This window comes from Echinops telfairi, unplaced genomic scaffold, assembly GCF_000313985.2.
Source record: "Echinops telfairi isolate 266 unplaced genomic scaffold, ASM31398v2 ScPeMD7_15;HRSCAF=58, whole genome shotgun sequence".
Classification (NCBI taxonomy): domain Eukaryota; kingdom Metazoa; phylum Chordata; class Mammalia; order Afrosoricida; family Tenrecidae; genus Echinops; species Echinops telfairi.
Window position 1 is genome coordinate 8,426,252 of NW_022103912.1, and position 19,653 is coordinate 8,445,904.

The following is a 19,653-nucleotide window of genomic DNA, read 5'->3' on the forward strand; positions in this document are numbered from 1 at the left end:
TTGAAAAACACAGAGAAATTATTTTTGATCTCAGAAAAACAAATGATTCCCTGAATTTTAAAAGCAAAATCAGAATGACTGACACAATGCTAATTAACTTCAAATTAAGCAATTTTAACTCTAGTTTCAGAAGAAATCATAAAGGAAAAACCCTAAAACTCAGAGTTATCCCATAAATAAAATCCTAATAGCTAAACCACTTTTTCCAATACATAAGATATTTAATAACTAATCTAATTAGAAGAGCTTTAACGATAGATAGATAAAAATGTAGCACAATTAAAAAAACCTAAATTAAAAACTCCAAGCAAAACAAAATTTTACATAAAATAAAATCGGAGAGCTTACAGAAATGTATGCAAGTAGGTAAGAAACACATTTTTCAAGAAGCACTCAGCATCTTTAATCATTAAGAAAAGACACTTTATACAACTGATGTATGTATGGATTGAGATAAGAGTTGTATGAACCTCTAATAAAACAATTTTTTAAAAAGGCAAATTAAAGCCTAAATGAGAAGCATTTGGTTAAACTTACAGACTAATTCCAAATAACAGATAGAATGAAAAGTTTTCAGATATTTCACATTTTATTGGTATATGAATAAAAAGTACAACCTCTTGGAAAAAGCTAATGTTTCTGATAAAGTCAATCATGTCCATGAAACAGACACTTACACAAGAGGGTATGCATGCTACAAAAGCACTTGGACAATAGTCACAAGAGCTCAAATATCCATTCATAATAATAGAAAACTACCAACAGCTCAGTTAACCGTGAACAGGTAAAGTGAGATACAGTCATACAATGAAAGATTACTACGAGCATAAATTACTAATATACCTGAAAATACGGATAAACCTCAGGACTATGTTCAGAGATAAACAAAACGTACTACCAACAACAAGACAATATACATTATTTTCCAGCATACATGAGCATTCTCCAAATACACCATTCACAAAACCAAGAAGAAAGCTTCAATGAATTTAAAAACCATCAAAATACTACAAAGCATTTTCTCAGGTAACAATGCTATAAAATTAAAAATTAATGACAGGATGTGATTGAGGGAAAATATATATATAGGGAGAAAAACTAAATAACCCACTACTTAAAAACAGCCACAGGAGAAAAATGAGGCTTTCTGGTCCCACAAAAGTTTACATGATCAGAATTGACTCAATGACAGGGTTTGGCTATGGTAAAAAGTACACAATTTTTACCACAATAGAAGAAATTACAAGTTAAATTTAAAATTCCTTGAATAAAATAAGAAAAACGTAATTTAAAACAAAACCTATAGGAGAGTACAACACAGTACTCAGGACAATTTATAGCAATAAAACCATCAAAAAACCATCAGTCTACCCCTTAAGCCAGTATTCGGCAATTAGAAAACGCACAGCAATATGAGTACAGTCACTAGAAAAAAGAAAGTAACAAGGGCTGACTCAGAAATAAGTGGAAAAGAAAACAACCGAAAGAACTCACAGACTAGAAAAGGGCTCTTTGCAATGATGACTAAAACGAACAAACCACTGGCAGATCTAAGCAGAGATAAAGAACACCCACAAACAGCAACTGGTGACATCGCACAGAACCAACCAAAAGACAGCGGGTGCTGGCGAAGCAGTGTGGGGAATGCACAGCAAGAAACTGGAAAACCTCGACGATACGGATCCATTTTTGAAGCACACTCCCTATACAAAACAGCCAATACCTATGCTTTCCAAATTAATCCAAGATACAGAAAAGGACCCATCCTAAAACTCCAAAGATCATTAAATAAATAAATAAGGATGAACTTTAGGACCTAATTAATATATTACATAAGTGCACCATCAAACAGCAGAAGGCATCGGGATGATTGGGACTTCCTAAAACTGGACATTTGAGCACATCTAAAGACTCCACCAAAGAGTGAACAGAAATTAGGGAGGAAATGGCAAGGAAATATGAGATAAGGAATTAATTAACTTCTAAATGTATAGTCAATGACGACTTAGAAAGACCATATAGAGCAGGAAAGAACTCCCCTGTGAGTTTCCAAGCCTACAACTGCTTACGGGAGTAGAAATCCTCATCTTTCTCCCTCAACAACAAAAGACAAACAATCCAATTAAAAACAGGCAGAGGACATGAACAGACGCCTACCAAAGAAGACACTCCGGCAACCAACAAATCTTAGCCACTTAAAACCAAAACCAAAACCTCTGAATCAATTCCACCTCAGAGCGACCCGGCTGGGCAAGAGCAGAACCGCACCCTACGGTTTTCTACACCCTAGTGTTTTCTAGACAGCGGCTCTCTACAGGAGCAGAACACCTGTGTCTCCTGCAGGGAGACTGAGGGTTTCCAACTGCGGGCCCCCACAGTTAGCAGCCCAACAGGTAACCTACTCCACCACCAGGGCTCCTTAAGAAAACACAAATCAAAACAATGAGATATAATCTCACCTCAGCATTAACTAAAAATTTAAATACACACACAGAAAACATCAAATGTTGGCAAGGGTGTTAAGAAACTGCAACCATCACACATTGTTGGTCAGTGGGAAACAGCACAGCCACTGTGGAAAACTATGAGGTTTTCTTTGTAAGGTGGAAATAGTAACAATCCCATTACTAGAAAAAGAAGTGGTAGCGTGAGTCCCAACACAATTCCCAGTAGCAAAAGGACAGAAACAACCTAACTACTCATCAAATGGATAAACAGACTATGGTGTATATACATACATAAAATGAAATACTACACAATATTGACTCAGATATAACAGGTAACATGGATGAACCTAAAGGACAGTGTGCTGAGTAAAATAAATCCATTACAAAAGGACAAATATTACAGAAGACCACTATTATAAAAAGAATACATTTTCACATCAAACAAAACATGCTTTGATGATGACCAGAGATGGAGGGGAAGAAAGAGTGAATCACTAACCACAGGGTAGACACATTAATTTCAGGGAAGGGGTAGGCAGTATATATTTAGAGGGGTCAGCAAAAAACAAAAACAACAATGAAGGCAAAGGAAGCACACCAAGAAGACTACAAGAATTCCAGGCTACATGGGTTAACACTACTACATATTCAATCCTGCCATACAATCATTTACGAGCAGATGCACAGACACACAAGCTGAATAAACACAGGAACTAACAAGGAATGAGAAGGGTTTATATATTTCTACAGAAGATATTGCTGCACGTCATGACATTCAGTCATATGACAAATGTAAACACAAATTCAGTAGAGCATAAAGGGCATCGTTTTGAAACCTTCTCGCCATAACTAAATACCTTGAGGGGATCAGTCGCTAGGCACACCAAGGTCAATTGGTATAAAACAGTCCCATAAAGACAATGTTCTACATCTTATTTCGCTGAGTACCAAGTGGAGTCTTAAAAGCTTGTGAATAGCTTCGTACAGTATAACTACTGGTGTCTCCCTGCCCAAAGCAACAAAGAATGCAGAAAATCGAAGACAAGGAAATATCAGTCCAACAGACTAACAGAGCACCTTAGCCTCCAGGACCCTGATACCAGAACTAGACTGTGGTGCCTGGCTACCACTACTGACTTCCCGCAAAGGCATCACATTAAAAAGTCCTTTGTAAAGTAGGTGGAAAATACAAAACAAGACACAAAATGATTTTTTTTTTTTTTAAAAAAGAGGGAGTCTAGGCTTACTGGTTGGATTAAGACTTGTAAAACTCCCACGAACATATAGCACTTAATCATCCTCCAGGCCTGGAAATGAACTCACCCCTTTGGCTCAGACAAGCTTATAAAATGGACAACACCATGAGGGATGTATACATTTCTTAGAAAAATTTGAAATTATTTGAAATCAATAGGGTAGACTCTGCCAAAGGTAAAGCTTGGATGGCAGAGGGTTAGGAGAGGAGGAGGAATGGAAACCGGAAACAGAGACAAAGTGAGATAAACAGGGAGTGGAGAGTGCAACCAGACAATGAAACAAAATGTACGTGAATTTTTAAGCGGACAACAGATTTACGCTGTAAAACTTCACTTAATTTACACTAAAAGTAGAAGTATCGGGAAAAACCTCTTTTAAAACATTAATTAATTATATGTGGAGTTTATCAATTACAGATTGGGAAAGAAAAGAGTGTGCTATTATTTTTATCACAGATCTTGTAGCACTGGATAGTTTAAGTCATGAATATGTGCTGTTTTGATAAAAATTAAAAAGGTATAAGATTAAGTATTTTTGTTATTGAGAATTACAAAAGGAATTACAATCACGCTAGCTTAAAAATGTCTCATTATAAAGATCATATGTTAATTATCAGATACACCTAACTGGTTACCTTGTGCTTTACTGCAGTTGATCCTTAAACAATACAGACATCAGGAGTGTTGAAAATTCAGCACAGTTAAAAATTCACCTGTCAAATATCCTCCATTTATGCTTCGACACATCTAGATGTTTCCATCTAACTCTTTCAAGAAGAATTCTATACTCTTCAATTTATAACACAGGGAATTTTGGCATCCTCAAGAGACACAAATTGTGTTCTACTTATATGTTACTTGAATTTAGGAAGCAAAAAGAAGCCTAAAGGAGATGGATGAGGGCTGCAGGTCCTTGGGGTAGTTTCCCAATTAATTGCTCATAGGACACCCCTCCTAACCTCGGGGAAAATAAACGGAAAACGTCCTAATTTACTAAAAACAAACAGATCAGCACTGATGGAAAAAAATTTCTGAGCAACTTTCCTTGGGTCTTTCTCACCAATGCAGTCCTCAATTTTCTTAACACTTCTTTATAAGCCCCCATGATTGCCCCACATCTTTCACGGAAAATTATCTCTAGGTTGTCCCAAAAGGGGGTAATCTCGACAGATGATTGGACCATGCTTTCTTGTTTGCATTGGTAAATCCAAAACTAGACTAAATTGTAATTTGTTCCATAAAATATCCTTATTAATGTCAATATTCCTCAAAGACTGATAGATTCGCTCTTTGAGCTAGCTTATCTTCACACCATCTTTTTGACACCCACTGAGTCAAAAGGTGGCTGAGGTCAAAATACTTAGTTAAAACAATCCTTGTAAAATTCCAGCTTCAGTAGTTACTGCATAAACAGCAATTCTATGGCTTTTTCCACCAGTTTCTGCACACTGGCTATAGCTTCTTCGCTTGTTGAGATCAGCAGTACTACCTCTCTTGGCTAAGAAAAGTCTTTCCAATCTTCCAATCTTAAAATATTTAATCCATCTAAAAACAGTTTGTTTATGTGAGGTAGCACTCCTATAAGCTTGCTGTAAAGCTTCAATGATCTGTGAAGATGTTCACTTGAAATGACTTCAAAATCATTTTTTCCATGGCACAAAAAAGGACTCCCCACCCCACCTCCCAACCCCACTCCAGGCACCACTGAAAGCCTAAAACAAGTAAGGAAATGCAGCCACCATTGATCAGAGAGATGTCTAAGTGTATTCTGTACCAACTGGTACTCTCATAGCAATGTTTCTGACTTTTACTCATATAGTCTACTAAAAACAAGGTGAGATTCAAATGCTCTCATTAAGTTTCTTCAAAAATGTCCTCTATAAAGTGGTAAATTTTACTTACCAAAAGAAAATAATGGTCTTCAGGTTCTGCCCTCAAGTATTTAAAAATCACTTGCTCCATAAACCTTTCCATCAAGTCCCAATCTTCAACTATACCATGGCGAATTGGCCACTATAAACACAAAACAAAAAGCAAACAATTAAATCTTAATATTTAAATTTTTTTAAAATAAAACTACCTGACTCGTTTTGAGAAGATGTGTAATAACCAACAGGCATACAAATCCTAATTAGTAGGTAGCTATACGTATGTAAAATTTAAATTAAAATGTCCTTTTGATATAACTGTCTTATTTTTATAAACAGCCAGTAGTTTGGATTTAACTATTTAATAAACAGAACTGTCTAGATCAGGGGTCCTCAAACTGCAGCCCGCCGAGGACATTTATCCAGCCCACCGGGTGTTTTTGCCCCGTTTGTTTTTTTACTTCAAAATTCGATATGTGCAGTGTGCATAGGAATTTGTTCATAGCTTTTTTTCTTTTTTATAAACTATAGTCCGGCCTTCCAACGGTTCTGAGGGACAGGCCCCCTGTTTAAAAAGTTTGAGGACCCCTGGTCTAGATAGAACTGTGGGACCAGTCTTTAGACACTAAGAACAATGGGAATGGGAATGGGGGGGGTGGAGGCCATGATGCAGATGGTACACATCCAACACCTAAGGATGAGAGAAAGAGTAAATGAGCAAATAAACAGCCTACAGTCACTTAATTAGTAATTAAATCACGTATCTATTAATACCTAACATCTACTCCTCATCCTACCCTTCTACAGACGTTTTAAGGTATTATACTTACAAAGATGCCAGTATAGTAGTTAAGTGTTCAAATATAGGGTCAGTAATTTGATCTACCAACTGCTCCATGGGAGAGATGTATCAATCAACTTCTAAAAAGATTTCCAGCCTTTGAAATCCTATGGATCAGTTCTATTCTGCCCTACAGGGTTGCTATGAGTTGGAATTAACTCCACAAAACAGGTTTTCAGTTTTTAATTATCGTACATACTCAAGTATAAGCCGACCCGAATATCAGCTGAGGCACCTAATTTTACCACAAAAACTGCATTAAAAAAGTGCTGAAAAACTCGGCTTATACATAAATATATATGGTATAAAATCTCTTCTACTCCCTGATTTACTTGAGCAAAGTAAAAAAAAAAAAATTTACTTGCCATTCCTTTTGTGCATTAGTGATAGTTTATAAATACACATTTGTAATGTACGATTTATTCATCGATTATTACTGTGTGGGTGTATCCCTTGGAGGTATAGTTGGTTATGCACTGGCAAGGTCAGCAGTTCCAACCTAGCACCTACTCCTCAGAAAAAAGATGAAGATTTCTGCTTCCACAAAGATTTCCCACCTCAGAAACTCACAAAGGCAACTCTACTCTGTCCTACAGTCACTGGAAGTTGAAAATAACTTATTAGCAGTAAGTTTTGTTTTTACGCCATGATATAATGGAACAAGTGCTAAGGACATTGTATCGACCCATTCCCGTAAGAAGCTCAGTCTAGTCAAAGATAGAAATTGAATAAAACAAATATTACATGGTAAATCATTAATTCAAAGAAATGAAGTTCCTGGGGTCACCTCAGCCTGTTTTCCCTTTCCTCCCCTTTTTGTCCAAAGCCTTCCCCTTCTTTCCTGCTGCCCTTTTGCAAGCACAGGTTTCACTGACAGCCTTGCCAATCTCCTCTAGGCTCCTCCTTCACTGACCCTTCAGCCAAGCAGACCTTCCTATTGGGCAACTTGGCTGGGGGGGTTTGGAGCATTTGCCGGATGCCTGCGAGCTTTCTCTAAGCTGGGTTGTCTCGCTGCTGCTCTTCGCCGGAGCTGCTGGACCCACGGTGGGTGGGGGGTAGTGGGAGAACTGGCTCATCTATGCTTTGCAAACCATCCTACTTTAATCCTGTCCTACTATTCCAAAACTACTTAGTTACAAAATAACTACCTTGCAGCTAAACAGTAAATAACCCATAGGCTCTAGCTTACATATTTTCATAGCATTACACCATTTATTACTCCCCCCTGCATTTGAACCATGCATACTCTATCAAAGGATATAGTGTGCTGATTAGGGTTTGTCTGAGGTCTTGTCTCATTCCACACATTTCCCTAGGTCACTTCATCTCCTCCAGAGGTCATAGGTATCTTCCAAACCTCCAGCTCTGTTCTTGCTTGGGAGTGCCAAAAGCCATATATTTGACTGTTAACAGTATCTCTGATATGTCTGGTATTTCAAATGCCTCGTGTTCCAAACTGAACTTACCCCCTCCCTCCCTCAACCACTCCAAGCAAAAGTGCTTGTCATTTACAGTTCTAAATCTCAGTATGGGAATTATGCTCCATTACTATTTCTGGATTAATCACTTCCTGTTTCTTATTAAAACCCACTTTCTTATGCTCTTTAAAAAGTAATCTTATATCAAATCAAACCTGTAGCTTTAACTGCCATTTTACAATTTAAAAACAAATATAAGGAATAGAAGACCACATTAAATGACACCTTAAAGATGCAATCATTAGAGTCCAGATTACGGGAAATTTTACAAGACAACCATTTATTTTAATAAATAAATGTCAAGAGGAAAAAAAGGGACACACACACGGAGAAGAATCTATAGCTAAGGGCCCTAAGAGACTTATCAACTAAATGAAATGAGTCATCTGGTTTGGATCTTGATACTAGCAGAATATCCAATACAGGAAGTAATCAGAGCACTGGTTAGATGATATTACTGTATCTGTATACTATTTCTAAGTGTGATGTTTATCTTTTTAAAAGTTCCTATCTTTAAAAGACAAATGTTTGTAGATGACATTTTCTACGATTTACTTTAAAATAATGGTGGAGGGTAGAGGGGAGTACAGATAAAACAAATTGGCCATTAGGTTGACAATTGTTGAAATACAGGGAAAATTACTTCTCTACTTCGGTATACAAAAATTTTCCATAATAAACATTAAATGTGTGTGTACATACATACACGTCTGCTTGTCCTCCCCTACTGTTAACACTGTAGAACAAATCAGAGAGCCCCTGGCCTTAGCTACTGCATGAATGATGTGGGTTTCATAGAATCGTGCTTGCCTCCACCAAGTAATTGCTCTTCACTGGTCAATGCACACTAAGTGAGATTGTAAATTATTAAAAATAATAATAATAAAAACTGAACTTCCATTATGTTCAAAGCACTGTTAAAATGTCTTTATATGTTATTACCTCAGAAAGCTTCACCAACAATCCTAAAGTAGTAACTCCATTTTACAAATAAAAAATAATAAGACCCTGAGAGATTAAGTCATTTGACTAATAATCACACAAGTAGGAAGTAGAACTAGAATTCAAGCTTACACAGTCAGATTCCAATATTTGTACTTGTAATCAATGAAAGTACTCAAGTTAATGTTGATAATGTGACCGGGTTCAAATATTTCGGTAGAGTAAAACCATTTTGATGAATTCATCTTATCTTACCAGCTTCCTCACCTTTTCTCATCTCATTTTCTACATATGTTGGCCTTGCTTGCAGGCTCCCTCATATTTTCAATTAAGCTTCAACCTTAAAGACGTTGCCCTCAAGTATTTTCTGAAATCTCCTGACCTGTTAACTACCCCAGTAGCTTCTAGAAACAGAAAGAAAGGACTTTTGCCATAACTTTCCGATTCCCCCACATGACCCCAGAGGACCATTTTTCTAAGCGCCATCACACTTGTAATTATCTCTTCAATGTCTTCCTTTCCATCACATTGTAAGTCTTGAAGTGGCAAGGAAGCCACCTCACTTATTTAGTACTGTGCTATCCGAACTTAAGGGTTTTTATACAAGGAAGAGAAATAAGAGGTACAGAAGAACAAAGCTTTCAAAATAGAAAAAAACAATCTCTAAAAGTAAAATGATCATGGTCAGAATAATGTTTACCTTTTGAAGGAAAGTGTGACTAAAATAGCAAATATACAAAGTCTCTGGGTGATAAGATTTGTTCTTTATCTTGAACTTTTACAATTAGCATAACAATTCGTCACTGTCTACTTAGGGCCTCCATACTACCCTGTACAGGTATTACCCTGAAGTACAAAAAAGATCCCTTCCTAAATAGGTCTTTAAGAATTCATATGTAGGACAGAACAGGTGCAGATAATTTTTAATCTTACTATCATTTCAGAAAAGCCTCAAAACAGTATGGGAAACAGAATGAGGAAGAGTGTAAGCGGACAAACTCTCAATAGTATACATTAAGGAGTCTAGGAGGCCAAGGCTCCTGTGAAGGGAACTTTCATGTTTGTAAGTTGGAGATGTGTCCCACTCACATTCTAAGTAGAAGTTGTTCCCCATGACCCCCTAATAACAATGCCAATTTTTAGGTGTTTGCAAATACATGGTCACTTACTACAATTTGAAGGTCAACTGCTTGAAAGCTGTATGCCATGAAAAGCAATCAGACCCTATGGTTTGTCCCACCAAAGTAGGGCCTACTCCTTTCTGATAAGGATCATAGACTGTTCCCCTGGAGAAGGGCTCAAAGACTTCTAAGGTCAAGTCAGCTCAGAGACTACCAAGGCGAGGCTGCCATCTTGACTCTACAGCCCGCCCATCTTACTACGTATGTGCCTTCCTGTTACATGTCTGCCTCTAGTGCCTCCCCTTCCTACTACGTGTATACCCCTAGTTTGCCCCCCCTCCTGTTACGTGTATGCCTGTGTACAACCCCTTCCTGTTACCGTGGCTTGTGCGTCCGAGTTGGCGAGAATATATTACACCAAGGGTCCTCAAACTTTTTAAACAAGGGGCCATTTCACTGTCCCTCAGACCGTTGGAGGGCCGGGCTATAGTTTAAAAAATGAAAAACTATCAACAAATTCCTATGCACACTGCATATATCTTATTTTGAAGTAAAAAAACAAAATGGGCAAAAACACTCGGCGGGCCAGATAAATGTCCTTGGCGGGCCATAGTTTGAGGACCCCTGCATTACACTCTCTCAGCTTGGACCTAGTTCAGGTCAACATGAGAGGTGAGCCCTTGCATGCTTCATCTTGTCTGATGTCTCTTTAATTACCTCTCAATTACAAAACCACCCCCTTGGGTGGTGGAGGCTGCTCCCCAACAACTGTGCAGTACATGAAAGTAACTGTTAAAGAATCTGTTATGAGTAGGGGCTGGTTCAAGTCTTCGTAGTGAGAGTTAATTTATTTAACACTGAACGGCAATTAGGAGATGTCCATAACTCAGACATTTGTAACTCAGGGACTGCCTGTATTTGTAATGCCCTGATTAAAAGGGAAATAGATTTTGTCTAAACTGAATCAACATCTTTACCCAAATGCTAGATAATATGAGGATCTTAGACTCCTTGTATGAGGGAGCACCCCCCCCCCCAAAAAAATGGAAAAAAGCTCTGATGGGCGAAGCTTTCATAGTAAGCATGTTTCCTGCTAGGCGAACATTGAGCAAAAAACTCACTCTGAGTTAATATGCACCCAGTAGCATCACCTGGGAAGGATTTCTCTGGTCACGGTGAGTTTTTTGGTAAAAGCAGTTTCACTTAAACCTTAGTTTAGAACAGCATGCAGCTGTAAAATGTCGTTTCCTGCTCTGGAAAACTGCTACAGAAACTGTTGTGATGTTCAACACCACTTATACAGCGCTATGGGAAAAAGGCAAATATATGAGTGGTTTTGTCATTTCAAAAAGGTGAAATGTCAAGTGATGACAAACCTCGTTTTGGACTTCCATCAACTTCCTGAACTGACAAAAAATGTTGACTCAGTGCATTTGGAGTTCGTAGCACCAGGTCAGACTGTTAAGCAAACTTTCTATTTAGAGGTTCTGAAAAGATTGCTTTTAAACAGTGTGCAACCAAAAACAAGGCCTGATTTGTGACAGACAGGGGACTGGTTTTGCCACCACACAATGCACCTGCTCACGCAGCCATCTCAGTGTGCCAGTTTTGGGCACACACAAAAAACACGCCTCTCTTGCCCCACGAGCTTTACTCACCTGACCTCTCTCTGTGCAACTTTTTTGTTTCCGTGAATGAAGTGGGACATAAAAGGACAGCGATTTGAGGGCGTAGAAGAGGTGAAGAAAAAAAACAAGGGAGGTGCTGTCAGCCATCCAACAGAGGAGTTTGAATAATGCTTCCAAGAACGGAACCACAGATTTGACAAATGTATTAAGTGTAATAGAGAGTAGTTTGAAGGTTATATGGTTGTTTTATTAAAAAAATTAAAATACATAGCTTTGGGAAAAAATTCAGGGTCTTGGGGGGTACCCCCTTCATTCTCTCTTTAACATCATATAGTCTTCTAAATGTATGTATTAGTTCCATTATTGATCAAATTATGTTTCTTTTTAAACTTGACCAGATATTATTATTACCTTGTACAGTAGATGTATTTTTTAATGGCTTACACATTTCCACTGTTTTCTAATAGTTTTATTGGCATCTACTTCACATATCATACAATTTAATCATTCAATCATCTTAAGAAAAGTTGTGCAATCATAACCACAATCAAGCTCCAGTTTCTTCTCACTCTCAGTTGTTAGCTCCCCATTTCCCCCCACCTTTCAATTAGGTCATAGTTCAGAAGGATTAGGAAAAGAGGAGTGGAAACAGCAAACACAAGGAGTAAGTGACAATACATTGTAGGAACTGGAAAACTCATCTGCTCTGCAAACTTTCATTCAACTCACCACTACTAGTATGGTGTGGCCTAAACAAGAGCAGGAGACATGGTCTAAGTGTGACAATCCGCAGGTTAAGAGAAAGGCGATCCTATCATGGGTTCGAATGGAAAAGTTGTACCGCTCACTTGTACAGGTAAAGAACGAGCAGAACGTTAAAACAAGGCAGGGATAGGACCAAAAGAGACAAATTTCTATTGTTGACAGAGTTGAGGGTACTAAGTCCTTAGTGAAATTCCAGAGGTCACATGATGCATTTTTTAAGAAGACACGTATGTACTGACACAGATTGTGAGACATACCTTTGTAGCATACGTAGGTTTTTCTATTGCTTCATCACCAATGAAGAAGTCTAGGTCATCAACACCTTTCATCACCCTCCTTTGCGCTTGGTCACCCACTTTTGCAGACTCCTTAATAGCAATACCTTTAAAACAAGTTATTTAGACAAAAATTATCTTCAAATGAGATAAACATTTAACTTATTCTTCTTTAATCCTAAAGTGTTATGAAATAAAACATGACCTACAAATGCAAATGGTCACACAAATACACGAAACTCTTAAGAAAGCTTAAGAAACCTCACTAAAACAATGAAATCCCCGCTTCCACTGACAGCACTTCAACTGTGGGTTACTGACTCACCATCAACTCATCTTGAGGGTGATTAAAATTACAGACACTCAAATGGAAAAGTGAAAAATACTAATAAACATAGAAAACAAAAGATGTTAAACTGCCTTCACACTGCCTATCTTATTTGCACTATTAAGGCTTGAGTGTTGCTGGAAACTACACCACTATTATGTCAATGATGACAGGGTTCAGCAGAGCTGCCAGGCTAAGGCAGATTCGAAAGAAGAGATGCTCCACTTCTGAGCAATTAGCCACGGAAAACCATGAGTAGAGGCAGAACACTGTCTGATACAGTACCATCAGATGAGATCTTCATGTTGGAAGGCACTTAAAATACACCTGAAAAAGCTGCCTCCTCACAGTAAAGTCAACCTTAATGACATGGATGGAAGAAAGCTTTCAGAAAATGCATTTGCTGATAAGGCAGAACTCAAAATGAGAATGAACTGGTTAACATTCATTAATAATCAGACAATGGAATATAGGAAGTATGAATGTTGGAAAATTGGAGGTTGTTAAAAAAATAAAATTTAACATGTAAAGATCAATATCCTAGGCATTACAGTTATCTGAAAGGGACTGGTATCTGCCATTTTGAACAGAGCAATCATAATGATTTACTAATGATAAAATTTTTTAATTACATGCCATTGTCAAAAAGAACATTTCAAGAGCTATCTTGAAATACAGTGCAATCTGTGATGTAATAACATCCAAATACCTACAAGAAAATTAACACAATTATTACTCAAATTTGTGTATCAACCAGTAAAGCCATGATGAAGAAATTGAAAGATTTTACCAAGTTCCTCAGTCTGAAATTAATCAAAGATGCATCAATAATTAATGGCGCCTGGAATGTGAAAGTTGTAAACAAAGAGGAAGGATCCATAGTTGGAAAACATGATCTTGGTAATAGAAACGAGGCAGAAATCACATGATACAATTTTGTAAGACTGATGACTTTTCAGGGCAGCCACCTTTTTCAACAACTGTACATGGAATACCCAGGAATCACAAATAAAATGACCTATATGTGTGGAAAGGTACAGGGAAGGGAGAGATTAAATTACATCTGTCAAAACAAGCCCACGCATAGACTGTGGAATGATGAAACTTCAGGTTGAAGCTGAAGAAAATTCAAACAAACCCAGGAGGGTCAAAATACAACCTTGAGTATATCTCACTTGAATTTAGAGAATATCTCAAGAACATATTGGAAGCACTGAACACTAATGACTGAAGACTAGACACATTATAGGATGACCTCAAGAACATCATAACTGAACAAAGCCAAAGGTTCTAAAAAGAGAGACAAGAAAGAAAAGACCAAAGCGGATGTCAAAAGACAACTCTAAAACTTGCTCTGGAATATAGAAAATTGAAAGCAACTGGAATTAACGATAAACTAAAAAAACTGAACAGAAAATCTCAAATAAGTTGCTCAAGAAGACAAAGAATTATAATGAGATGTGCAATAACCCGGAATTAAAAGAAACCCAAAGAACTCATTTGGCATTTCTCAAGCTGAAAGCACTGAAGAAAAACTTCAAGCCTTCAGTTGTCATACTGATGGATTCGACAGGCAAAATATTGAATGATGCATGAAGCGCCATAAGAAGAGAGAAGGAAAAGAGGCAATATACCAATGCTGGGTAAGCACTGTACTGCTAACTGCAGTTGCCAGTTCAACCGACTAGCCACTCCTTGAGGGGAAAAGATGAGGTTGTCTGCTCCTGTAAAGATTTACAAAGCCTCGGAAACCGCATACAGGGTTGCTAGTTCTTGATACCAAAAATAACTGCTCAGCTTTCAATCTTCGACCGCTTCAAGAGGAAACATATGATCAAGAATTGATGGTATTGAAAACGGCAAAATTGCACTGAGACACTGGTGAGACACAAGGTTACAGAAATTAACAAAATATCAATCAAAATGTCATACAAACTGATGCACTCACAGACTATACCAATTTCAAAAAGTTACCTAGCCAATCAACCAGAAGACATCCATGTTTGTGCTCCAACAGAATATCTTTAACATCACATGCAAGTACAATTTTGCTGGAATACATCAGTGTATCAACAGGCAGCTGCCAAAAACCCAAGCAGGATACAGAAGAGGCATGAACCAGCATCAGCTTTATCCTGGCTGAAAGCAGAGGATACCAGAAAGATACCTATTTGTGTCTTGACACAAAGGCGTTCAACTGCATACGTTAAAACAAACTGCAGCTTATATTGCTAACAATTACAACTCCACACTACTTCATTGTGCTCAAGTAGAACTTGTCCATAGATCAAGATACAGCTGTTTAGATATAACAAGGGGATATTGAATAATATAAAATCAGCAAAGGTGTGCATCAGGGTGGTTTTTTCACCATAGTATTCTATATGTAGGCTGAGCAAAGAACCTAAGCTGAGCTGTAAGAAGAACGTGTCTCTTGGGTCTCAGCTGCAGAAGCGAGATGACGAAAGGAATGTCAACCTTCAGAAAGCGTCGCAGTAAGATGCACACCTTGTGCCGCCGCTGTGGCTCCAAGGCCTACCATCTCCTGGAGTCAACCTGTGGCAAATGCGGCTGCCCAGCCAAGCGCAAGAGAAAATATAACTGGAGTGCCACGGCTAAAAGACGAAATACCACCGATACTGGACAAATGAGACACCTAAAAATTGTACACCGCAGACTCAGGCATGGATTCGTGAAGGAACAACTCCTAAACCCAAGAGGGCAGCTGTTACAGCAGTCAAGTTCATCTTAAGGATTTCAACATTTAGTTGTGCAATAAATGTGCTCGTATTAAAAAAAGAAGAAGAATGTGGCATGAGGATTGGAGGAAGGCTCCCTAACAACCCGCTATATGCAGATGACACAGGACGTGAAGCACTTGCTAATGAAAAACCAAGACGATAGCCTTCAGTATGGATTCAACTGCAACGTAAAGAAACAAAATCCTCACAACTAGGCCAAAAGGCAACATCATGCCATTAAGTAAAAGAATCGACCTTCTCAAGGACTCCATCTACTTGGATCCACCACAAGCAGTAATCTAGGAACAGCAGTCAGGAAATCCAACACCGTATCACACTAGCCACCTCTACCGTAAAAAATCATTTTAAAGTTTTAAAAAGTTAAAGATGTTACTATGAAGACTGATACATGCCATGGAATTTTTAATAAATTCGTATGCATGTGAAAACTGGACGGTAAGTAAGGAAGATTGAAGAGAGCTGATGCATATGAATTATGGTGTTGGCAGCGGAATTACCATGCATTTCAAGAAGAGTAAAAATCTGTCTTGAAAGAACTACAATCAGAATACTTCTTAGAAGCAAGTATGGAGAGATTTAGTCTCTTATACTTTAGACATGTTATCAAGAGGGACTGGTCCCTGGAAAATGACATCATGCTTGGTAAAGTAAAGAGCCAATGAGAAAGAAGATGGCTCTCAAGAAGATAGGTTAACATGCTTGCTGTAACAGCTGTGAGGATGGTACAGCACCAGGCACTACTTGGTTCTGCTGTTCATAAGGTCACGGTGAGCTGGAACTGACTCAATGGCACCTAGCAACAATAACAACATTATAGATCAGGGATCCAAATAATGGGTCAGCACAGAGGCTTGTTAAACCTTAATCACATATACATGATACATCAAAACATATAGGTAAAACACACATCTCTTTAAATTTCAGAAAGTCAACATACAGTTCTAGAGCTAATATTAACTTTTTATATTTTTCATTACTAAGCTTTACATTTTTAAGTATTGCAAATGAAGCAGACCTTCATTCCAAATAAATTTTATCTAAATGCCCATAAGCTGCCCTGAACTGTAAGGATAACGGCTATATCCTTAGTGAAGGAGCCCTAGTAGCACTAAGCACTGGGCTGCTAACAGCAACGCCATCAGGTGAAGCCCACAATCCAAGGGAGAAAGGTAAGCTGTCTGCTCCCATTAAGATTTAAAGCCTATGAGTCAGAACTGACTTGACAGCATTGGGTTCGGTTTTAAATCCGTAATGAGGTAAGCAGAGGATACTAAAAGAAAGAAGGGGGGGAAAAAATCCTACTTCCAGTCAACTTCTTCTAAATTTGATGGGATAGGGGATGAGTTGATAGTGGAGAGATTACACACACATATAGAGGACAAACGCACATAAATATATAGATTCTCCCCAACCCCCGTGGTTCCCCAGATCAAATATCCATTAAGAAATGGTAAATGATATCTCTAGTGATTCAAAACACTATGCCTGAAGCATTAAAAGACTGGATGAAAAATTCTAATATCAAAAACTTGCTTTCATTAAGTAGGAAAATAGATTTTTTTATTTTTAATTTACTGTAATTTCTTATAACACAATGAAAATTAAATCTGCATAATTTGGAAGAGATGAAGTACACAATGATGAGGAGATCCTAAATTTCAAAAGATTATATGGGTCTAGAACACCAACACATAAGAACATAAACAAAACCAAATTTTGCCATAATGGCAGCAACGTTTGGGTAATCTCCTAGAATAAACAATCACAACGTACTATTTTATGCAAAAAAGACAGGTGTTATAATTTTGCAAACCACTTAACCTTTTACATTTTTTGTGCCCATCATGTGTGTATGCATCATATGCAAAAATAGGCAATAGTGCCTATATAAGATACATTAAGAATTTCAAAAATCAAATTTAAGTAATCTAACTCTAAAATCAAGCATAATGAAAGTCAAGTACTAGCCGCCCATGAAGTACCTCTACACTCATCAGCAATAGAGCCATCAACTGTCACCTAATTAAGAAGTAGACAAACTATCCATCCATTGATATATTAATGTGTGCATATGTGGGGTGGGGGGAGTAGGGGGCACAATCTTTCTGCATAGACAACAAATAAGCAATAAACTTGGTATAAGGAAAATGAAAATACCAAGCTAAGACTACCACAGCAATATGCATACTGTATTTGAGTAGCATCACCTGAAATCCATTGTAGGTATTAAGGTATAAAAATTTAAGTAGCAATCTAAGTTCTTATATAATCTATTACTAAAAAGGCCAAAAAAAATTAGAAATGCAAAATTAAATAAACTCATTTCCAAAGATCAAAAAGGTTGCGAAATCTCTAAATACGCTTCTCCTTTTAGGTACAATTTTGACAGTATACTTCTTCACATTTCACACAATTTAATTTTATTCTTCCTATACAGCAAACCAAACAATTGGCCTGCACTATGGTCCAATGAATGGCCACTGCAGTTTGGCCATGCTTAATCGTTTTCCACCTCATTCTCAACTTCACTGATTTGGGGACCAAAGCTGCTTGCACTATTCTCGACTGTCTGTTGTCCATTCTGAAGAATATACTCAATACATAAAAGTATCCAAGTCATTGCATAAGTACAGTAGTGCAAAATTGGCAACACTTCCAAGATTTACGCTTGAAATTAGCACCAGCAATCAATGGTTCAAAGGGTTTGTTATATGATGGAGAAAGTTCTTAATTTGGTATTGCCAAGACTACAGGTAGTGTTATATGTGTTGCAAATTTTTTTGAAAGTGAAGTATAAAAGTATGCCCATAAAGGACCAAACATACAACCTATGCTAACAAACTCAACATGAGAGCAATTTTTTTTCATAGTAAAGGATGGCTGATGATCATTTAAGTGAAGTTAACCAAAAATAGGAGAAAACACTCTTTAGACCTAATGTACGAACAGTGTAGTTACGGGTTATTACAAAGTGGCTGAGGTCAACACCTCTAGAGGTGAGATTCCATCCTAATTTTGGAATATGGGTACTCATCAAGGAATTCGACAAGCACTGGCCCTGCAAACAATAATCATGTCCACAAATCAAAGGGCAGTCTTTGCTGGTGTACAGCAAGAAATGAACAAAGCTAGTTACAGCGATGCACTGTCAGCAAGCTATGTCCTCAAAGCATAAACTTGCTTTGTTAATTATCAGGGCACTCACTTTTTTCTTAACAGAGGTTAACTGGAAGATCTCTCAAACAAAAGCTGAAAAAATGGTCAGGAGTCTGGAGATGGGGCCACACTTAGAACTCAAAGCTACATTTTTAAAGGTCTTCATTTTGCAGTGTCGGAACTGATTATCTTTTTTTAATCTATTAAGAAGAAAACTTTTTAATTAGGTTATTTGTGGTTAAAGTACATAATTACTTACAGGAAGGGATGATGAACTGCGGTTCTGTGTTTCCAGCATATCCTAGTTTTGTATACCTAAAAAACAAACAAAAATGTATAAAGACCTTACTAATATCTTAACAATTATGAATTTAACTTCTAAACTTCCATTCTCAAACTCTGTTATAGAGATCCTAGTGTGAGTAATACAGAAAATTCTAGTGTCAGTATATTTAATACCTCTACCTTCAAAAATTATATCAACATGTTAAGTGTCCATATCTTTTGATCTAGATATTCTACTTAAAGAAACTGATTACATAAGAATATTCACACATGGGTATACAATCACATATACATGCTATTGGCTATTATGTTGCTAAATCTACCCCAAAAGAAAAATTTTCTAACACTAAATTCATACTATAGTACTGCTAATTAAATAAAATAGAGAAATACAAAAGAAAGGTAAGAATATAAATTATTAGATTGTTGAAGCAAAAAAATTTTTGGAAGTGTAATGAAACAGGCAACTGGGACTGTGTCCATGAAGAGGGGCTAGGTATC

The 19,653-nt window shown here is 37.4% G+C and overlaps 1 protein-coding gene and 1 pseudogene across 1 annotated transcript in view; one reads left to right on the top strand and one right to left on the bottom strand.

The window, feature by feature from the left end:
- ACTR3 (actin related protein 3) overlaps positions 1–19,177 on the bottom strand; it is a 43,016-nt gene extending 23,839 nt beyond the window's left edge. The window contains exons 1-3 of the mRNA XM_004711894.2: positions 19,127–19,177; positions 12,604–12,728; positions 5,606–5,716 (exon numbers count right to left, since the gene is read on the bottom strand). Of these exons, the coding sequence (XP_004711951.1) occupies positions 5,606–5,716; positions 12,604–12,675 (183 nt within the window). The 5' untranslated portion in view covers positions 12,676–12,728; positions 19,127–19,177. The remainder of the gene's footprint in view (positions 1–5,605; positions 5,717–12,603; positions 12,729–19,126) is intronic.
- Positions 15,408–15,728, top strand: LOC101658387 (annotated as a pseudogene).
- Positions 19,178–19,653: the final 476 nt, after the last annotated feature.